Source organism: Silene latifolia, chromosome 7, assembly GCF_048544455.1.
Source record: "Silene latifolia isolate original U9 population chromosome 7, ASM4854445v1, whole genome shotgun sequence".
Classification (NCBI taxonomy): Eukaryota; Viridiplantae; Streptophyta; class Magnoliopsida; order Caryophyllales; family Caryophyllaceae; genus Silene; species Silene latifolia.
This window is the reverse complement of record NC_133532.1, coordinates 87586079-87609229: the sequence shown is the minus strand read 5'-3', so window position 1 is coordinate 87609229 and position 23151 is coordinate 87586079. Positions and strand designations below refer to the sequence as shown.

The 23151-nt window shown below is 35.5% G+C and overlaps 1 protein-coding gene across 1 annotated transcript; it reads left to right on the top strand.

The window, feature by feature from the left end:
* Positions 1–5077: 5077 nt before the first annotated feature.
* Positions 5078–7790, top strand: LOC141592350 (pectinesterase-like). Its single transcript, XM_074412973.1, has 3 exons — positions 5078–5580; positions 5819–6547; positions 6817–7790. The coding sequence occupies exons 1-3, from the start codon at positions 5277–5279 to the stop codon at positions 7515–7517; spliced, it is 1734 nt and encodes a 577-aa protein (XP_074269074.1). The 5' UTR covers positions 5078–5276; the 3' UTR covers positions 7518–7790.
* The last annotated feature ends 15361 nt before the right edge of the window (positions 7791–23151 follow it).

Sequence of the window (23151 nt, the reverse complement as noted above, 5' to 3'; positions counted from 1 at the left end):
CTTTCATATTTTATTGCTGGCATGTCTTCATAGGTCGTAGTTAGGTGAGAGTCTTTACAAATTTAATTCTTTCTATCTTTCACATATTCACCTGTTCTTATGAGAGATTTGAGCGACCCGCGAGAGTCCAATTTGATAAGTCTCTATAGTCAAAGGTGCAGCAGTTTTTAACGACTTCATAACTCGTTTGCATGATTCACATTACTAATTGATTGTTGGTTGGTTTGGGGAAGTTTGATGCGTGTCTTTTATATGATGTTTTACATCCCATTTTACACGCATTTTAGAGCTCATTCTTGTAGTTTATGCTACATTTCTCCCTATTTCCGTCTACTTCCGTATTTTGTACATTATTGCAGAAATGTGAAGAATTCAACGGGAAATCAAGCCAAATCCGTCCCCGAGTAATCTGCATTGCAATTGACGTAAAGGAATCACTTAAGGAACGAGCTTGGTGCGCAATTCAAGGCCCAAAAGACGAATCCACGAGAATAAAGAAGTCAAGTAGCAGCTCATCCAGTCGATCGACCAATGCTCGGGTTCCAGAAGCCACTGTTTGCTGAGGAGCAGTCGATCGACCAGCATTATCAGTCGATCGACCCGATTTCTATTCCAGACGTGAATTGAAAGACCGTGAATCTTGAAGCCCGTGAAGTTTAGGTTTAGGAAATAAGATGTTGCGTTGATTGCTATATAGCGTAACATAAAACCATCAGTTTAGATATAATGTTTTTACCTAAGTTTCTATCACAAATACAGTACTTTTGAGTTTTATTCATTCGGGTAGTTAGGGTTTGAAACATCGGTTTGACATTGGATTTTCCTGTTCTTATTCTTAATCGTTCCGCTGAATCTCGGTATTTCTTCGACCCTAATTCCAATTTTATTGTTTTACTTTCATTGTTAGTATAGGTTTGATAGTTAGTGCCCCAAAGCCAATTATCGTATCATCACTGTTGTTATTTACTTTAAGCATGAATTCAGTAATTGTTATTATTTTCATTATTGTTTTTACCTTCATCATGAGTAGCTAATTCTTTAGTGCTAGGATGTAGGCGATTTATGCCATAGGCGGCATTAGATTAGGGAGGACTGTCTCGCGTGTTGGTCGATCGATCGCGTTGCGCGGTCGATCGATCGACTCGTAGGGTTTTATATTCGTTTTAATTGATTTAATCTTGTATTTGACGAGTTGAATGCATGCGACCGATTAGATACCTATTTCGTGGATCGACCCATTAGATCGAAAGATAGGGAAAGTTATTTGACCATCAATTAAATCGACTAAACTGTGCTAAGATCGAAAGATAGGTATAGTTTAGACCGTTAGTCACTTTTCAGGACGAAAGTTAGTATTAGTGACATTAGGGACCTATAGCGAGATCGAGAGATGCTATTTGTTAAGAGTGGACCGAGAGGACCTCTTTATTTCCCGCCTTACCTGTGTTTGATTCAGATCGACTTAGTTTTGTCTTAGAAGCTATAAAGAACCGACCATCCTAGTACCCTTCTTTTATCTGTTTATTTCGTTTATTTAGTTTATTATCTTTTTTCACTTTAGCTGTCGACCAATTCAAATCAACCCCCATAATAGTTACCTCAGACTGAACATAAATCAACTAAAGTTTACAACTGCCTCCTTGTGGTTCGACCCTTTTACCACTAGCCTAGGTTAGTCTTAATAGGAGATTATAAATTTTATCTTTGGTACTCACAACGACGGGTATCAATGTACTCGAAGACATTCTCTCACTTTTTTACCAGCACAGTAGCTCTTATTGCCAAAGTCGTAACTTACCTATACTATTTTCTATTACATTTCTTTGTCAGGAGGAGTTTTAGAAATTTGTGTTAGTTTCAAAATTAAGATCAACAATATAGAAATTGTGACTTTGTAAACCAAACTTTTGAACGACTCAAACCTTTAACCCCTTGTAGACGTTAGAAAAACTTCAGTTTCCACAATAGTATTGCAGTATGCCAAAAAAATTGAAAAAAGGCACGATCTTACCGTCCATTTAGTCATGTATCACTATTTGGAAAATTGCAGACAACAAATTACTCTCAACTTGTATTGATCATGTAGCCTTTGGTTTGTGCATCGATTAAAAAACAAGCATTTATCTTCCCATGTGCTCCGTAGCTTTTATTTTATGGTTCGTAAATGACATCGTAGATCCCTGCAAACAGCACAATCACCATAAGAATGTGTAATGATTAACTGACCAAATTTAAAGAACAAAGGAAGTGTGTGTACGCTACCAAATATTATTGATGCAACTATAATACCATAGTACTTGTCAGACTCTCCGAAAGATCGTCTTCACCAATACCCAATCCACTAACACGAACTTGTATACTTTCCGTCTTAAAGATTATATCAAAAACATGCTAAGTGATCAGTATTAAAACATTGTATCACCCTCGTTACACATAACACTAATAAACGAATAGTTGCATATTTAATGTACACTGATACGTAGTACCATACTACCACCTTTGTATGCATAATACGGCCTCACTACAGACAAGCTTTAAAAAACACAAAACACGATGTACAGATATGAAATGAGTAGAGTTTTAGTTGGGATAATTCATCAAATACCTGGTAGTCAATAGTTGTGACTTGTGACAGCAATTTTGCTTAGTAATTAACTCCACCATAATTCCATGAACTTTCACACAATCTATGTAGTGACAGTAAGCAAGAAAACCATAATTCCATGATCTTTCATAATATGGGGAAAATTTTCAGTAAATTTGAAAATACATAACAACAGATGAAAGTGAAGAGAAATAGAATTCGGAAGGCAGAGTAAATATTACCATTAATTAACAATAAAGAGAATTAGTTGTATAAGGTGGTTACCTACGATGGTAGGCGGTGACAAAAGTTAGCGACATCGTGACAAAAATAGTCTTGGGAGCATGAAATAGAAAGATGTTAATGGTGGTTTGACAAAGATAACAAAAGAGAGGAGTAAGCGGTGGGTACAGAAGATGGAAGCAACTCTTAAATGACAATTCCGTAAATTGTGACGTAAGCAAAGGGTAAAAGCACACTGAAAAGAGTGTCACACCCCTATTCTCTTAGATTATAAGATATAAGAATAATGATTAACAACATTATTGTTAACATTCTTTTGTTTATGGTAGTTATAAGAGTTGTGAGTTTGCAAATATAAAGTTGTTGTTTATGGTGAAGGTCATTACTTTAATATTTTAAGTGGCTAGTTAATGCCATTAACTAATTTGCTACTATTGGTGTTAATTCCTAGGTTGAATGAAATTGGAGGGTGGCTTTAGTTAATTGGCTATATATACTATGGTGTGCTAGATATTTTTATCTGCATTGCATATTTAATTTATTCACGCAAGGTTATTAAACGTTAAACGAGAGTTTGATATTAAATAAAAACCTTATGCCACTCACACTATTCCTCTAAAGTATTTTTTTTATAAATGATTTTTATTACTAAAAGAAGTATTGAGCATTAGGCGATCGTTACATACGGATGGAATTTTTCTTACTGCTACGAGGGACTCCAACGGGTTATTGTATTTGAGTGAGGAACACTCTATTTTATAACCAGTGCAATGGAGGCGTATATCTTTTATGAAATAGCCTAACGTGATTCGACCTAAATTACATTTTTCTACTCTAGTCTCCTTTATATGGAATTACTTTTTCACATACGGATCTACTCTTTCACATACATTTTTTTATTAACTTTCCATATGATACCCTTTTTCCTAAACCTAAACTAATTAACAGTTATATACCCTTTTCCCCAAAATCGAATCTAATTGTTCTAAAAAAAATCAACAATAGATCATAATTCTTCAATTAGTGAGATACTTTAGTTGTTCTGTGATTATTAATATGTTTTTATTGAAATTATTAGGTTTATCAATTAATGAAATTAATATGTTTAATTCTTTACCAATTAATCCGAAAGAAACTTTGTCTAATGTACTATCTGAATCATTATTGTGGATTAAAACTCAAACCTTGGTTCACATAAACCACACATAAGCCAAAATAGTTTATGGACAAAGTTAGTCTGAGGAAGGCGAAGTCGGGTTTTTGCTGTACGGCATAGTTCTAGATTGCTTTAGCATTCAAAAATGATGCATTAGTGGGTGGATAAGTGAATTATAAAATGAATTAAGAAGAGTATGAAATATGAAGCCATCTAAACATGAATTTGTAAGACGGTTATGAATGTTGAACAAGATAACAAATGGGGTACCAAATTTCCCAAAAGCAGTCGGACAACTTCATTAGTTTACACCATTTACATCCATTATTTTGTATTATATTGGTTGAGAAATCACTGTTTCTTGCCACGCCCGGGAGAGGGGAGGCCAGACAAGGGTAGTCGAATAAAGGGAAAGCCGAAGTGGACTGGAGCATGGTTGTCCGGAATGGGTTGCCGGAGGGAGAAGGTGAAAGAGTGGGAGATGAAAAAAAAATTGTTGTGGGAGAAAAAAATGACAAGGATAAAATCGTATGTGAAAGAGTAAAATTCGTATGTGAAAAAGCACGACCCCATTTATATTTAATTTATTTATGTCTTTGTAATTTTACATTCATGTAGTAATGTTATTTATGGTAACATATTATCTTGGTTGATTTCATTTTGGCACAAGGCTTTTTGAGTGTTTCACTAATTTAATGTAGCACGAAGGAGAAGGTAACATACACGAACATAATTCTATGCATGTGAGTCTCCACTTTTTTAAAACAATCTACGAGAAATAAAACCATCATTTTTTAAGAAAACTATTTTAGAAGAATATTCTACGCTCCATTCATAGTTGTCAAGTCAATAATAGCCAATACATAAAAAATTTATAGTCACTTTCTTTCTATTCGAATGCTAAGACATTTTCAACAAAAAAAAAAGGGCTAAGAATAGGATTATTGAATAGAAATAGGATTTAAAACAAACTTAAAATAGAAATTTTTTAAATTTAAACATATACTTTACGCTAAATGAGGTTAGAACATTGTTTTACGTTCATCTAGCCTATGCCAAATTTGATATAAAAACCATTCTCCCCATGAATTTACCAAGCAACAATAATTAAGCTTTTTAGGGCTAGCTTAATAATACTAATCTAATCTAATCAACATAATAAAGTAAAAAAAAAAAAAAACCTATGTCCCTACCTCTTTGCGTAAAATTTTTATTAAAAAAATAAAACTCTAGATTAAATATATCCTTTAATTCTCAATAATCCCTTTACTCTAAATTTTTTTTTTTTAAAAAATGGGCAAGAATATTGTTGTTGTAGGTGTATCATTAATATGTGTAGTGGCATGCGTGGTTGCTGTCACTGTTGGTGTAACTAAGTTGGGTCACTCAGACAGTTCTAAGGACAAAGGGGGTGGAGGTAACCAGATCGCTTCCTCTACCAAGGCGGTTCAAAGCATATGTCAGCCAACTCGTTATAGAGAGGCTTGTGAAAGCACTCTAGCCTCTTCCGCGGGAAACACTTCTGATCCAAGGGAGTTGGTCAAAACAGCTTTCAAGGTGGCCAAGGAAGAAATTACTAAAGCCTTAGAGAAATCAGGTTAATTATCTTAACGTTTAATTTCATTAATAATAAATCTTATGACATTTGCAAAGGACGCCCAACATGATTGAATACATATTCATACATAAAAGAAGATAAATATGTAAATGTGTGTGCATCTATAATTTTTATTTTCACATTATATTTAGGTTTTTGCATTTATTAAAACCATATATAGTTTGTATTCCATGTTACGGAGTATTAATCATAAAAGTTGGGTTGATGTGTTCAATAGGTACCATTAAGGCTGCAAAAGAAGATCCTCGTGCTGCGGAAGGTTTGGAGATATGCAAAGAAGTGATTGAGTATGCGGTTAACGATCTAGAGAGGACCGTTGAGTCAGTTGGGTCATTCTCCATGGATAACTTGGACGGCTTCCTAGAGGATCTTAAAATTTGGACAGGTGGAGCAGTGACATACCAAGAGGTTTGCTTCGACGCATTCGAGAACTCGACTTCTGATGCAGGTCAGAAAATGCGACAACTATTCAACGTGTCTAGGGAGTTGACCAGCAATGCACTTACCATTATAGGTGAGGTGAAGTCTATCCTGTCATACCTCAACATTCCTGGCCTAGATATTGGTAATATAACAAGTAACACAGCACCCCAGCGTCGTCTTTTAGCTAATAAGCCTTGGCTCGCTGGTGAGCTCCCACCGTGGGTTAACGACCCAAGGCGTCGTGTAATGGATATCCCACTTGGTCAGATCAAGCCAAATGCTATTGTCGCTCAAGATGGTTCTGGTCAGTATAAGACCATTGCTGACGCTATAATGGCTATCCCACCTAAGAATGTGGATCCCTTTATTATCCACATTAAGGCTGGAATTTATAGGGAGTATGTATTTGTTGATAAGAAGATGATGAATGTCATCCTTGTTGGTGATGGTCCTACTAAGACCATCATTACTGGAGACAAAAACTTTGCTGCTGGTGTGCAAACCTTCAAGACAGCCACAGTTGGTACGTACGTGTGATTATCCTTTTTTAATTGTGTATTTACTCACTTATATAAAAAACCCAAAAACCTAACAAAACATACAAAACCAAACTAGACCTTTAATTTTTCCTCTCATTTCATCAGAAATTAGGTAAAAGTTAAAAGTAAAATGGAAGAGAATATTAAATTTTATTTTCGAATCATTCACAACACACAAATCACACTTTGTTTCGTTGTCATATTGATTTAACATCCATGAAATTTACATATGTGGATAATGGTAAATTTGCAGCTGCGATAGGAGATGGGTTCATGGCTAGGGATATAGGGTTTGAAAACACAGCAGGTGCAGCTGGACACCAAGCTGTAGCAATGCGCGTAGTGAGTGATTTTGCAATCTTTTACAATTGCCACTTTAATGGCTACCAAGATACATTGTACGCCGTTAGGGGTCGCCAGTTCTATCGCGATTGCACGATTACTGGAACAATTGATTATATATTTGGAGATGCACAGGCCGTGTTCCAAAAATGCACAATGCTCGTACGGAAGCCCCTGGACAACCAAAGAAATATGGTAACAGCCCAAGGTAGGACTGAACAAAATGGGCCCGGCGTGTTTGTGCTACAAGGTTGCACAATCTCAGGTACACCTGATTACATGCCTGTCAAGACTACAAATCCATCGTACCTAGGTCGTCCATGGAAAGAGTATTCTAGAACAATTGTAATGACTTCAATGATCACTGACGTGATAGCACCTGAAGGCTGGACTCCATGGATGGGTAACTTTGCCCTTGATACTTTATTTTATGCTGAGTACCAAAACAAAGGTCCGGGAGCTGATTTAGCAAAAAGGGTTAAATGGGCCGGAATTAAGACTTTGTCCGGAGCACAAGCCGATGGATTCACCCCAGGGAAACTGTTCATCAATGGTGAAAAGTGGATCCCACAATCTGGTGTACCCTATGTTGGTGGATCATTTTCCGCTTAGATTTTACTCCATTCTAAATTATCAAAACATATAACAATATCAAATTAATAAACATATATGTTGAAGACTTATTTTTATTCTTTTATGGTGGAAGGAAAAAAAATTAGCTTCAACATACCAAGAAATAAATGTAGATTTTTTTATCACAGAAATATCATTTGTGTTGTTTAATCATTTTTCCTTTGGTAATTCTGTGCAAAACTACATGTAATTAGTGTTTTGTAATAAATTCAGTCCTTTTTGCAATAGAATTCACAAATGTTTTTTTTACAGCATTAAATGTCGTTAGACTAATGTTTATGTGTGAGTAAGATGATGTACACAATCGGTAAAGGGGCAATTTACATTTAATACTTTTTCTTTGTTTCTTATGAATAAATTTAAAGTGTAATACTAGAATATTCATATTTAATATGCGAGTAACTTAAGTTTGGCATGGATTCGTGAAAATAGTTCATTTTTTTTGGCATAAAGGTGCGAAAATTAAAAATAGTTACTAGAATTACAATAGTACATCAAGGAGGCGGGTTAGGGGATAATGTTACAATAGTAGAGTCAATTTTACAAAATGAATCGACAAAACTGGTGCAATAGTCATCAGAAGTTTTCATTGTTTGATGATTGATCATGAAGCGAGAAGCAGGCGAGTGAATCAGCAACTAAGTTGGTTAATCTTCCTCCGAATTGGATCTTCAAAAATGGAGAGGCTCTTAATTGTTCCCTGCACTCCATGATAATGTTAGCAAGAGGGCACAATGGGTTGGTAGTGGAACAAATAAGATTAACGGCAACTTGACAATCAGAGCTGATAACAAAAGTTCTCTTGGACTTAACCGCATACTCAATTCCATCTCTAATAGCGTAAATTTTGCCGGACAACGGGTTTAAAGCATGGCAACGACGCGTCCATCCTATAACCCACTTGTCATTACAATCCCTAACAACACACCCAATGCACCAATGCAATCCCACAAGAAATAGAGGTAGGGCTGAAAGAAGCATCAACATTAATCTTGTGACCAGGAAATGGGGAAGGGAGCCAAGGGCCTAAAGTGAGGCTATAGTTGGGGTAAGGGGAAAGCAAACCAGGAGGGGTAGATTTGGGGTAGGCAGCAGCCCAGGCATGGGCTTGGTACAACACACGGTCAAGCCACAGATTATGGGGTAAGGGGGGACAATCACCAAAGAGGCGCTCATTGCGCCTGGTCCAAAGGTTCCACAAAATGAAGGAGAAAAGGGTAGGCCAAAAGACGCAAGGGGATTTAAGGTTGGTGCTAAGCTAATCACGGAGGTTGAAAACGAAGAAGTCAGGGGGAGTTGGTAAAGAATTCCAGATTATACGCGAAAAGGAGCAATCGCGAAGAATGTGAAGAGAATTTTCAGTCTCAAGGGGGCAAGTATCACACAAAGGAGAATGAATAATCGATCGACAAAAAAGAGTATATCGGTGGGGGAGTTTATCCCACCAAGCCAGCCATATAAAAACTCTAATCTTAGGTTGAGAGGGGATCTTCCAAATCCAACTCAAGTCGAAAGAAGGGGAAGGGGGATGAATGTCAGGGGGATTGTCACTAAGAATGATGTTATAAGCAAGATGGAGGGAAAAAGAATTATTGTTGGTGAAAGTAGAGGTTGCTTGATCATGTCTAGGTAAGGAGGGGAGATGGATAGAGAGGATAGCTGTAACTATTTCAGGGGGGAAGGGGTAGTCAACCCGACTTACGTCCCAACATCCACCAGAAATTAAGTTGCTTAATTAGAGAGGCCAAAGGGGCGGACTCAGAGAGAGGACCTTGGACCAGAGGTCTTAGAGAGCCAAGCGGGCACCAGGAATCAAACCATAGGTTGATGTTGGAACCATTACCAACTGCCCAAGTTAAGGATTTGGCAAAGAGGGGCCATCCTTTCCCAATATTCTTCCAAATGTGAGAGCCTCTAGTAAAGGTAGGGGGGATTAGGTCTCCTAGAAATATATTTGCTATGGAGAGCACGGCTCGCAAGGTTAGATTGGAGAAAACAAGTTCTCCAACATAAATGAGCAGCATAGGCAAGGTTAAGGCTAGAAGAGCAACGGATACCTAGACCCCCCCCCCCCCCCCCCCCCCTCCCGCAACTTTTGGTTGGATAACACACTTCCAGTTGACAAGGTGAAGTTTTTTAACAGACGCATCCCCCGACCAAAGGAATCCTCTAACAATTTTATCAATACTCCGAAGAGAGTGGGAAAGGAGAGCAATGCATTGAGAGTAGACTGAATGAGGCAAATCCTACCTGCTCGAGAGAGGAACTTGCTTTTCCAACTAGAAAGTTTGGCTTGGATTTTATCAAGGGTAGGTTGGACGTCGGCTCTAGAGGGTTTCCAAGTAGTAAGGGGGAAAACCAAGATAAATACCAAGAGAAGCAGAATGTTTTATGTCCAGGGTGGTTTCAAACAGAAGACGGGAATCATCACGGGTGGAAAGAGAAAAGTGAAGCTTGCTTTTGTTGAAGTTGATCTTCTGCCCAGATGATAAGCAAAAGTTAAAGAGAGTATTTTGGAGTGCGCACAGATTCCTTTCAGTAGCACTAACGAAGAGCAAGATGTCGTAAGCAAAAAGTAGGTGCGAGAAAGTGGCACCACCTCTCCCCAAAGGAAAGGGGGTCCAGTCAAGATCAAGGCAAGATTGGTGGATAAGAGATGAAAGGGCATCCATGCAGATTATGAACAGGTAAGGGGAGAGGGGATCGCCTTGGCGAATGCCTCTTGAGGGTGAGAAAGAATGAGATAGGGAGCCGTTGATGAGAACTTGGGCAGATGTGGAAGGGACACAGTTCATGATGAGATCAATAGTGTCATTATCAATACGGCTCTTAATGAGGCATATATGGATAAAGCTCCACTCAATCCTGTCAAAAGCCTTTTCCAGGTCCAACTTGATAGCAATCCATCCGGACTGTGATTTTGACAGTTTCATGGAGTGGAGGATCTCGGAGGCAATGATAAAGTTAGTGTCGGTGCCTCTTCCAGGGATGGAGCTACTTTGACAGGGTGAGATGATGGCATGCATAAAGGGTTTGAGTCTATTCACAATGATCTTAGTAATAACCTTGTACGAGGTGTTGCACAAGCTTATTGGTCTAAATTGGCGGATGTTTTGTGGATGAGGAATTTTTGGAATGAGGGATATGGAGGTTCTATTGGTAGCCACTGGAATTTTTTTGTTGGCAAATATGTCTCTAATGAAGTGGATCAAGTCATCCTTGATGATATCACAACACCTCTTAAAGAAACCGGCATGAAAACCATCAGGCCCCGGGGCTTTACGAGAGCCAAGGGAAAAAAGGGCTTCTTTGATCACCTCATGGGTGGGCAAGAAAAAGGAGAAAAGAGGGCTGTCAATTCTAGGGGTATAAAATGAGGCGAGGGGAAGATCAGAGGTGAACAGGTTAGTAAAGTAAGTGACAATGTGATTACGAAGATCGGAAATGGATGATAAGGTGACACCTACATCAGTCTGAAGGGAGATGATCCTGTTTTGACTCCGGCGATGGATGACAGATTTATGAAAGAAAGTAGTATTCATGTCACCTTATCATTCCTACGAAATGCCCAATGTTCCTTATTTATCTTTTTTTCATTAGAATTGCTACCATTTATTTTTTTGCCCTTTTCATCCTTAATAAACGTTGAGAAAATTAGTATAATAATGGTATGCCCCAATTCTCACATACTTGCTTTGAGTCCATAAGTCCCTCTAAGGGCCATTGGATGGACTAAATGGAAGGTTGAGATGAATTTGATTAAAGGCCTTTAAAAAGAAAAGGAAAAAAATGTGGATGGTTGGATTGAGATGGATGGTTGAGATTAAAAATTACCAAAAAAATTTACCACTAATCAAATTTCTACACACTAATTAATTTTTCTTTCTCTCTCTAGCCCCTAATTAATCAGTTTTGAGTTTTAGATTTCAGAAGTGTAAATGTAATGTTGTATGAGTTTTACAAGTATAAATGTGACGGAAATATAATTTTAACATTTTACAAGTGTAAATGTGATGTTTTACAAGTGTAAATGTAACATTTTAAGAGTGTAAATTTGATTTTTTGTGACGGAAATTTTGAATTTATATAATTTTAACATTTTACAAGTGTAAATGTGATGTTTTACGAGTGTAAATGTAACATTTTAAGAGTGTAAATTTAATTTTTTGTGACGGAAATTTTGAATTTATATAATTTTAACATTTTACAAGTGTAAATGTGATGTTTTACGAGTGTAAATGTAACATTTTAAGAGTGTAAATTTGATTTTTTTTGTGACGGAAATTTTGAATTTATATAATTTTAACATTTTACAAGTGTAAATGTGAGGTTTTACGAGTGTAAATGTAACATTTTAAGAGTGTAAATTTGTTTTTTTTGTGACGGAAATTTTAAAATTATATAATTTTAACATTTTACAAGTGTAAATGTGAGGTTTTACGAGTGTAAATGTAACATTTTAACAGTGTAAATTTGATTTTTTGTGACGGAAATTTTGAATTTATATAATTTTAACATTTTACAAGTGTAAATGTGATGTTTTACGAGTGTAAATGTAACATTTTAAGAGTGTAAATTTGATTTTTTGTGACGGAAATTTTGAATTTATATAATTTTAACATTTTACAAGTGTAAATGTGATGTTTCACGAGTGTAAATGTAACATTTTAAGGGTGTAAATTTGATTTTTTGTGACGGAAATTTTGAATTTACATAATTTTAACATTTACAAGTGTAAATGTGATGTTTTACGAGTGTAAATGTAACATTTTAAGGGTGTAAATTTGATTTTTTGTGACGGAAATTTTGAATTTGCATAATTTTAACATTTTACAAGTGTAAATGTGATGTTTTACGAGTGTAAATGTAATGTTTTAAGAGTGTAAATGTAGTATTTTAAGAGTAAATTGGTCCTTTGAGTGTAACTTTGGTCCTTTATAAGTGTCACTTTTGTCCTTTACGAGTAAAACTTTAGTCCGACTACCAAAAAACACCACCACCGTCGTCCTCCACCACCAACTCATATCCACAAAAAATATGAGTGCAAATCTATATAATTTTAACGAGTGTAAATGTAAAGATATACGAGTGTAAATGTAAAAAATATGAGTGTAAATGTAAAGAAATAAGGGTGTAAATGTAAAGAAATAAGGGTGTAAATCTGAAAAATGCGTGTAAATGTAAAGAAATATGAGTGTAAATGTAAAGAAATACGAGTGTAAATGTAAAGAAATACGAGTGTAAATCTGAGAAATGCGTGTAAATGTAAAGTAATATAAGTGTAAATGTAAAGAAATGCAAGTGTAAATGTAAAGAAATACGAGTGTAAATCTGAAAAATGAGTGTAAATGTAAAGAAATACGAGTGTAAATGTAAAGAAATACGAGTGTAAATCTGAAAAATGAGTGTAAATGTAAAGAAATATGAGTGTAAATGTAAAGGAATACGAGTGTAAATGTAAAGAAATGTGAGTATAATAAATATATTTATTAGATCTAAGAATAAAAATCATGATAATACGATTTTTTTTCAAAAATCTACTATATATTTATGAGATCTACGAATGTAAATTTGAAAAATGAATATAACTTTAATAAAAGATTAAAGGAACAAGCTTCCAATTGATTTACAAGTGTTTTTTTTTGTGAGATCTCGAAATGATATTTGTGAGATCTCGAAAAAAACAAAAACAAAAATGAAAAAAGGAGCCAACAAAACCAGATCTGAAAAAAAACGAAAACTACACCAACAACATTAACCTTCAGATCTCACCAACACACTAGATCTAAATAAAAAAAAAAAAAAAAAAAAAAAAAAGTCATGTCGACACATTCACGTGAATGTTAACCCCACCCACCAACCACTCCTCATTTCCAAATATAAAGAAGACGATAAAAAAAAAAAAAAAAGAAACAAAAACTACACAGATTCACGTGAATGTTCAACCCCAACCACAACCTACTTCTTATTTCAAAATCACTGAGAAAAAAAAAAGAGGAAAAGAGGAGGAGCGGCAGTGGTGGCCGTGAGTGGTGAGTGGAGGAGCGGCAGTGGTGGCCTGAGATCCGGTTTAATGGAGGAAGAGAGGCAGATCTAGTGATGCATTGGGGTGTCGTGGTGTTAGTCGTTGTTGTGGTGGACGGGTGATGCATATGTGGAGGAGTATTGGTTTTTGGGTGGTGGTTGTTGCGGCTGGGCTTTTTGTGGGATGGTAGGGTGGGGTTTGTCGTGGTGGTGGTCGGAAGTTGTGGTGGGTCTGCGCTGTTTTGGGATGGGAGGGTGGGGTTTGTCGTGTGGTGGTGTGCGTGGTGGTGGTGGTGGATTGAGTAGGGAGGTGAGGGTGTGGTGGTGGCAGATGGGGCGTGTCGGGACAGGAGGGAGTTGAGGGTGGTCGGGGTGGGGTGGTGGGTGGCGGTGGAGGTGGGTGGGGCCGAGTAGGTGAGGAAGTGGGTGAGTTTTTTTTGAATAATTTGGTTTTTGATTTTTGTGGGAATTTTGAGAGAATTGAGTTTATTTGATTTTATTGGTTTGTAGAGAGAAGAGGGGAATGATAATTGTGTGAGATGAGAGAGAAGTGAGTGGAAAATAAATGTTATATAGTAAAATTAGTGGTTGATTAGTGGAGGTAGTGAGGGAAAGTGATTAATTAGTTTCAATCCCTTCCATTTAGCATTAATCCCTCCCTTTTCCCCTTCAATCTCAACCCTCCATCCTATCTTTTCAATGGCTCCTAAGAGGACTTAGGGACTCAATCCTTTTTGGTGGACTCACTTGATCCTTCCTCTATATATATATATATATATATATATATATATATATATATATATATATATATATATATATATATATATATATATATATTTATATATATATATATATAGGGTCAAGATCTAGTGAGAACCACTAACATAATGAGAACCATAAGAAACCTCACTAAATCTCCACCAAATCTTGTTTCGAAAGTTTTGGTGGATTATTTAACATTAGTTTAGTTTATTCAAACACATTCTTTAGTATAACTAAACAAGATTTATTGATTTTATTCACAAAATATAAACTTAATGTACAAATTAAAAATACAATTACCTGTACTCAAACGGTTATAGATGTACGAAAAAAAATACTAGGTGCATGAAAATTATTACATGCATGAAAATGATTACTAGCTGCATAAAAATAATAGGTTCTAGATGCACGAAAACGACATTTAGGTGCCTGAAAATTGTTAGATACATGAAAATGAGTACTAAGTGCATGAAAATTAATAAAACTTATTTCGCCTCGATTTCCGTCACTAGTTTAGTACTTTTTGGACCAAGAAATATGTTATCTAGTCATAAAATTCTATGCCGAATGCAAATATGTCATTATTTTTTTTAAAAATATGCCATAAGGTGGAGTTCTCACAGTTCTCATTATCTTGGTGGTTCTCACCGGATCCCAAATATATATATATATATATATATATATATATATATATATATATATATATATATATATATATATATATATATATATATAGAGTCGGGATCCGGTGAGAACTACTAAATATTTGAGGATTGAGTAACGAATGAAATATCACACGTTATTCTAAAGAGTATCACTCGCGAATAGATTAAAAAAAACACACTCAGACCTTCTTCAAAAATCATAACGAACGACATTTTTATTTACTCCAAACTTTCTCTCTCTAAAACTGAATAAAAAACAAGGGATTAAATTAGCGAATCAATCAAAAGTACGAAGGAATAACGGTCAATCTTCAATACAATTGCGTTTTGAGCATAATTCAGGTACCATTTTTTCCTTAATGCTCTGGAATTTTTGAATTTAGGGATATCTTCAATATAATTGGGTTTCGTATTGTTTCAATCTCTTAAATTAGGTTTATAATTGTTCGATTGTGAAATTTAGTAGTCGACATTGTTCGATTTTGAAAATTAGGGTTTCGTATTGTTTCAATCTCGTAAATTAGGTTTTTAATTGTTCGATAGTGAAATTTAGGGTTCAAAATTGTTCGATTTTGAAAATTAGGGATTTGTAGTGTTTCAATCTCGTAAATTAGGGTTTTAATTTTTCGATAGTGAAATTTAGGGTTCAAAATTGTTAGCATGAGTAGAATGAGTAATTCTTCGATATTAATTGTTCGATAGTGAAAATGCAATTGAGGAATGAGTAATGAAAATGACAGTTTTGAATTAGTAGAATGAGTAATTCTCGAAAGGCTGATTGTTTACGAAAACCTTATGATACTTTTATTTGTACGTTGTGATATTTTATGTGAATATTAGTGGTACTCAATCTTCATACATTATTTCTAATAACCTGTCATAATGTTTCTCAATATCAGGAAAATGGACTTGACAATTTCTAATAATCCTAAGATATTCAGCGGCGTAAAGAGGCCTCTAGCGATAAAATAACCTGACCTCTGTTTCTGACTGGGTGGCTGAAGTACTGATTTATGCAGGTGGTAGTTGATTGATTTTCTATACTGATAACCTTCAATACTTGCAGTCAGAATGGACAAAAGATCGTATGTGCAAGGAGTATGCAAATTATATATGTGATAGAACTGGAGCAATATAATTCGGGTTTGTCATCTAACTGATGTCATGCCTTCAGATGTTTTCTTTTCATACGGGGCCATGCCTTTATGTATATCTTGTCAAATTGGTAGACCTGTAACTGTTTTTATGTCACATTTCACATTTTATTACTCTGTACATTTTACTGTGATTTAGGTCTCTATAGATGATCTGAAGAATTTGCTTGACGATTCCGAATTGGCTCGGGGTTTTGCTGCGGATGATGCAAAATACATGTACACGAAGGAAAGAGCAGTAGAAGACATTAATGGATTAATGAATACAAGAACAACTGATGATTGATATGTTGTCTTTTGTTAAGCTGATGTATCTAGAACTATTAATATGAACAATTTTTCTTATACTTTGTGGCTACATTTTATAACACCTCATCATAAAAGCCTATTAGCTCAATCGGTAGAGCATTGTGCAATGCGCAAAGAATGTGGGTTCAAGTCCCACATAGGCTACTATTAATGTGCTATTTCAAAGTACAATTTCATTTGCATATTTGTGCTATTTCAAAGGGTTCCTTCCGCTAGTTCTTCATCTTACACGTGTTATTTCTATTACAGTAAACAAGTGTGATATTGTATTGACCACATTGTGATATTGTAATGTAAAACAGTTGATATTATAACACTCGGAGAGCAATAATTGTTCTACCTTGACTGACAAAGACTATTTGAAAAAGTGTGATATTGTTTTGTATATCTTGTGATATTGTATTGCAAAACAGATGATATTGTAATACTGAGATAACATTCATTGTTGTACCTTGACTGACAAAGACGATTTGCACCAGGAGCTAAGGGTAAGGATCCTTATTTTAATCAAAACATACCCTCTAAAGGGATCAACCATTGTCAAGGAAACAGTCCTAGTGACTGTCACGCTCAAACAACCACTTGAAGCAAATCCGAGCTCAAAACACATTCTGCCAGGCTACTTGTAGAAGGGCTATATTCAAATGCTCATAACTTGCGTTTTAAAAGGAAAAAATTTATGTTCTTCATCTGGATAAATTCTTGAAGACGTCCTCTTTCATATGGCTATGGAATCAACAATTTTTATCGAGTATATTTGTCACAATAGAGCTTCAAAGGCTGTCACAACTAATGCAATGCTATTTCCTAAAACTGACCTGTCAGCACTCCAGATTGAATAAGTCAAGATTTAGGTCACTATTCTGGGTGATTCCACTTAAATATGAAAATTAACTAAATAAGCTTTGTTTTGGTATATGGGGCACTTTCTGGTTCATCATGAGGAAATAGTTATGCCATCTGAAAGTTGCCCCTGAGTGCTGAATTGTTACAACACAGGTCAGCCTGACCTGCTACTACTCAACCGTGCATATGTCGAGTCGTAGGTCGTAATTTTGAGTGATTCTTGTTGGGGGTGATAGCTAACACATGTATCTTTAAAATGGTATAGGTTGGGCATGCTAATTCTAAGGGATCAGAGATTTATGAGTGCTGCAAGTCGACACTAGAATGCATTTATTGATGTAATTTTGGAAGGATAGTAATCTAATGTAGTTGTCATAAATTAATATTGCTGGTGGTATTTGTGATATTGTTTAGAATCAACAATGATTTTTTATCGTATATGTTGTGATATTGTTTCTCAATAGCAAAAAGTTGGAGGGTTTCAAGAATCCTTGTGAATGTGATATTGTTTCTGCTGAAGTGTGATACTGTTGTGTGTGAAATTTGATAGTGTGATGCTGTTGTGTCTTTATATTATTTCTTATAACTGTTTGGAAAATGGCAAATAAATATAGATCTATGATATTGTTAATAGGAGAGTGTGATATTACGAACACAATAAGTTGATATTGTTTACCAAATTATTTGATATTATTAACACAATAAGGGCGATATTGTTTCTTATAAAGTATGATATTATTTACCACATGTTGTGATATTGTTAAGCCAGTAGTGTGATATTGTTTACCAAATCATTTGATATTGTTTCTTGTAAAGTGTGAAGTGATATTGTTTACCACGTATTGTGATATTATTAAGCCAATAGTGTGATATTGTTTACCAAATCATTTGATATTGTTTTTTATAAAGTGTGTAGCGATATTGTTTATCATATCTTGTGATATTGTTAAACCAATAGTGTGATATTGTTTTCAAAGTCATTTTATATTGTGTCATGAAAGCTGATATTGTTAGTAATTAAGTGTGATATTAGCATTAATAAGAGTAATAAACATGGCTTCAATGACGAAATCACATTCGTCTTTGCAAATTTTAAAAAGTTCAATAATAATAATAATTTACTGAAAACTCGAAAAAAGATGCGAAAAGACGCGTTACACAAAAAATGATTAGTTCACATGTAACAAAAGTGATTAATTCACATGTAACAAATCAGACAAATCATGAGGCCGAACAAAAGTGTTTCTTCTTCACCTGAACTTGCAGGACCATCTACGAGTGCTTGTCTTGGTGCTTGATTTGATCGCTTTGGGGGCTCGCTGACCGATTACATTGAACGATAAAGATCCAACCTTCTCCTCCTTCATCGGCCACATGCTTGCGATCGGAGAGACCGTTGTTCCATACACCATTCTCGATTCTCACCGTGGCTACTAGTGGATTCCTCTTTTATAGAGATGTTAGCAATGCCAGGAACAATAGTTTGTTCATTACCCTTACTGTCGTCAACGGGAGCACTAACTCGCATACAGAAACAAAAACTCCTCGATTAAGCATCAAACTGCCGGTCAAAATTTCGACATTGAAACGAAGCTCCGACTTCTAACTTACTTACTCGACGTAACTTAAAGTCGTTGTCTTTATCGTCTTCCATCCAACAAACTCACAACTTTATCCAATCAGATATTGCAGACAGAAAAGTTCTTGTCACACCGACACACAATCACAACTTAACGAAAATCCGCCATCATTTCTCTGATACAATGCAGTAAACTTCAAATACAGTACTATCAATATCGACTGGACTGCCATTTACGCTCTCAAATTCCGATATCACAAACTGTGCATTATATTTCACTAACACATATACATGTGTAAGGCGACCATCTAACTATAGGTAAACAAATGATAAGGACCATGGAGTTTATTGTAAAAAGCCAGATAATTCTCATATAAGAACCAAAATCGGAGTAAACAAGGAATAAAATTACACTCAGACAGATAATTTTCGAGGTACGAAACTGATAGGAGCTCATAAACTGCACTCAAATGGTCACCATCACAGTAATATACCACTACATTGGCGATATTCGAACACTTAATCACCTCTGGATGAGCCATGAATCTGCGCTCGTCCTGAATTTCACATAAACCAATTGTTCAAGGAGAACTCAATTTTAATAGACAAATTGAATACTTCTACTGTCTAGAGTGTGATAATTGGCGAAAATAAATTCGACAATTCACTAAAAACTAATGCTAATATTGAAATAACATAATCAACAGAAGAAGAAAGTAAGGAAACACCTCGATTCTGCGACATTTATCCGCAAATGTGATGGAATCTGTCCAAACTTTAATCGTCACCTCCATTTCCGCACCTTTTTCCAATGATTATGAAATTTTACTTTTGAATATTGGGAAACAATCAGTTTCACCGACAAAGTTTTTGTTGTTGAAATTATCAGTGATTTTGTTTAATTTGTCCCAAGAAAACTCATGATAGAAGCCATTCAACAACGACATTATGATTGAAATAGTATGATAATGAATCAGAAATAGAAGAATGAACTAAGATCAAGCTGAAGAACTAGAAATTACGAAGAAAACGTAAGAAAAATTAGGGTTTCCATGGAAGAAATCAGTAAGAGAAAAGAGAAGGTAGAGAGAGAAGCAATTTTAGGCGAGAATAAAGAGTTTGCCTGAGGAAAGAGGTTTATATATGCGGGCGAGGAAATGACAATTTTGCCCTTAATGATCCGCGCTCAATAATGGACGTTGGATCTCTTAAATCTGACGGCTTGTATTAATCCTCAGTCCTCAAATATATGAGGCATACTTACATGATCCCATTCCTATATATATATATATATATATATATATATATATATATATAGAGAGAGAGAGAGAGAGAGAGAGAGAGAGAGATAGAGATAGAGAGTCAAGATCCGGTGAGAACGATCACTCGGTGAGAACGGTGAGAACAACTCTCCTACCTTAGATTACTAAAATCTACGAACCACGTTTACCTACCATTTATCTCACAATAAGTCAAGTGCCCCTGTAAATCCAATTAAAAAAATCCCAATCATCGGACACATCCACTGATATCAGCGACAAGCCCATCATTCCGACATGTCGGATTTCCATTGTCGGAGGTCGGTCATCACCTGGCCGGCGTCGGCGTCATTAAATTCCAACCAAAACCCCTGTATCTCAAATCCAATTCATCAACACGTACTCATTGTTGGGATTCAGTAATCTCATTACTTAACATATTGAATATGTGAATAATTAATTTAGTCATAAAATTAATTTAAGATCTTATGCATGCAAAACAAATACAAGAGTAAGGAGAAAATCGGTTCCTTACATATGATATTTCGGATATTTGGGCACTAGTAAGGTCACCTACCTTACTTAGTTCTTGAGCTTTCCTTATGGATTAACAAGATTCAAGTATAAAATCTCTCCCTAAAGATTGTACCAAGATAACACCCTTAATAGTTTAAATTAATATTAGACTAGTATTAATGTAAACTACCTTAAAATTGACACAAAATAATTATATTATTGCTCTTGAATATTTCGGTCAAGAGGAAGAGGTTTTTGTGAGATTTTATTTTTTTGTTCAACAACAAAAAACTAGAGAGATATTATTTTTCTCAAGTTGTAAACTAATAAGAATGAAAATTAGTGTAAAAGAAAATACACTACTTTAGTGTATAAGGGGGGAGGCAACCGGTTTTAGCATGGGTAGAGTGCCCAATGCTTTTGCTTGTTGCTCTTCACAAGAGTGTAGGCTTAAAAGCCTATAATTAGTAGGCAATGATAATGTTTCCCACTAATTAAAAAAACAAAACACAAATTTTCCTTCCTCTCCCATTTTACATGCCACATATGTATAATATGGACCCATTTTAACTTTGTCAATTTGTTAATTTGTATTGTGTGACAAATTGGACATGTTCCTAGACATGTCATTTAAATAATGCATTTTTAACAAATTAAAAATCATTATATAAATGAAATAAATCACATACAAAATTAAATAGTAATTCACAATTACAATTACTTAAAATGGGTCATAGAATTATAAATCACAAGTTCTTATATTTATAATAGGTAATTCATTCTATATTTTAATTATTTCATAAACAATAATTTAATCTAAGCAATAAAATAATTCGATTACTTAGACCGAATCTTATTTAATCAAATTACAATAAGACACGTAATTTTACTCACAAAATCACTCGTCAATTTTAAGGAATTTAGTTAATCATTATCGGCATACGATTAATTAAATAATCAATTAAGAGCATTACCCTATAGGTATGACCTTAGGGGATCAACTGGTCACCACCGTCGTACGACAGTAATGTCAAACTCTAGTCAGCCAATCATTACCGATATGTGTGGACCAGTTGACTAAGAAGTATAACCTTTCCTCAGGTATTCTTAATATGAGATTTAAACATGTGATCTCAATATGATCAACAATGTGATCGCATTATTGTCGGGGACACTTACTCCAACAATCTCCCACTTGTTCGCGACAAGTGTGCGTCACCAATTCTCTTGTCCTATTATTATCTCCCACTCAATGCAAGGTGTCTTGCAGGTTGTACTTGCATTTGATCATATCTAGAGTGGTTTCCTCGATCTGGAGAACAACTGTCTGACCGGAATTATCTACCATATATACCTTCCGAGCGTGGCCACGCATTTCCAGTTCATTCCTCCTCGAGTGGCCTTAAGATATAAGATAACCTTGACTGGGATGGAAAATTCCTATTGCACTTTTCCCTTCGATTAGCCACAGCTCATCCTAACCCAAAATAAGCCCATTTGACCCCATTTACGAAGGTCGTAGGAACATAAATCAAAGTTACTCTGAAGCTGTGCCACCTTGGGCGAACAGTCATTAGTCAAAGAATCGACTCATAAGAATACCATAGTAGCTCTCGCCACGACCAGACAATATAAATTTGCCAGAACTCTATAAGCGGTCATTAGCCCGACATAGTGTCCCTCACAGTCTGCCTATGTGATCGACTAGTCATCTCTTATGACTCTATGGCACTTGAACTTGCCATCAATCGCATCACACTCTAGTTACTTCGAGATGTCACCTCATGTAAGTAACTAGGGACGAATACTATGTTAATCCAGTTCGCTTTAATGGGGTTCAATATTGTCTCAACAATCCCATTTGGATGTAACAAAGTACAAGACGAGTTTGCAATAACTCAAAACAATAAATGTGATTATCACACATGAGTAGTCAATACCATATCGCTACTCCATGTCTTATAATCATGAGTGCACCTATGCACTTGCCTAACGCAATAACAGTTTAGCTTGTGAACATACCATGTGTCCAAGTGTTCAAACTTATGGATTGCGATTTCTTTCAATTTCATGTTATCCCTTATAGAATGAATTTTACTAAGTACATGTCTAGACTTCAGGTTCTTTAACTTGAAAGAAGCTGTTGCTGTTATCACATAACTTGTGATGTGGGTTTCGGTGGACAACACTATTTATTGTTTTAAAGTTCACCACCCAATCACAACGTACTTAGGTTCATTTCGTAGAATCTTGCTATGGATGACAATAAAATACACTTTTCTAGTCTCTTAGTCCTTATGTCAATAATTGCCTAGGATTTTCACAAATCCAAATGAGTTTGGAAACTTGAGTTTGTGTAACCTCTTAACACACAACTAAGTATCCTTCCAAATTCCAGAACAGACCATTAGTTCTCCTTGAGAATTCACTACAGTTCCTTGAGGCTTACCAATGACTCTCATATGGGTTAGCTTATTATCGACTTATCATGCTCTAAGC

Coding starts and splice junctions, on each gene's coding strand:
- LOC141592350 (XM_074412973.1), top strand. CDS start 5,277: ATGGGCAAGAATATTGTTGTTGTAGGTGTATCATTAATATGTGTAGTG. Junction 5,581..5,818: donor TAAAGCCTTAGAGAAATCAG/GTTAATTATCTT, acceptor TGTGTTCAATAG/GTACCATTAAGGCTGCAAAA. Junction 6,548..6,816: donor CTTCAAGACAGCCACAGTTG/GTACGTACGTGT, acceptor GTAAATTTGCAG/CTGCGATAGGAGATGGGTTC.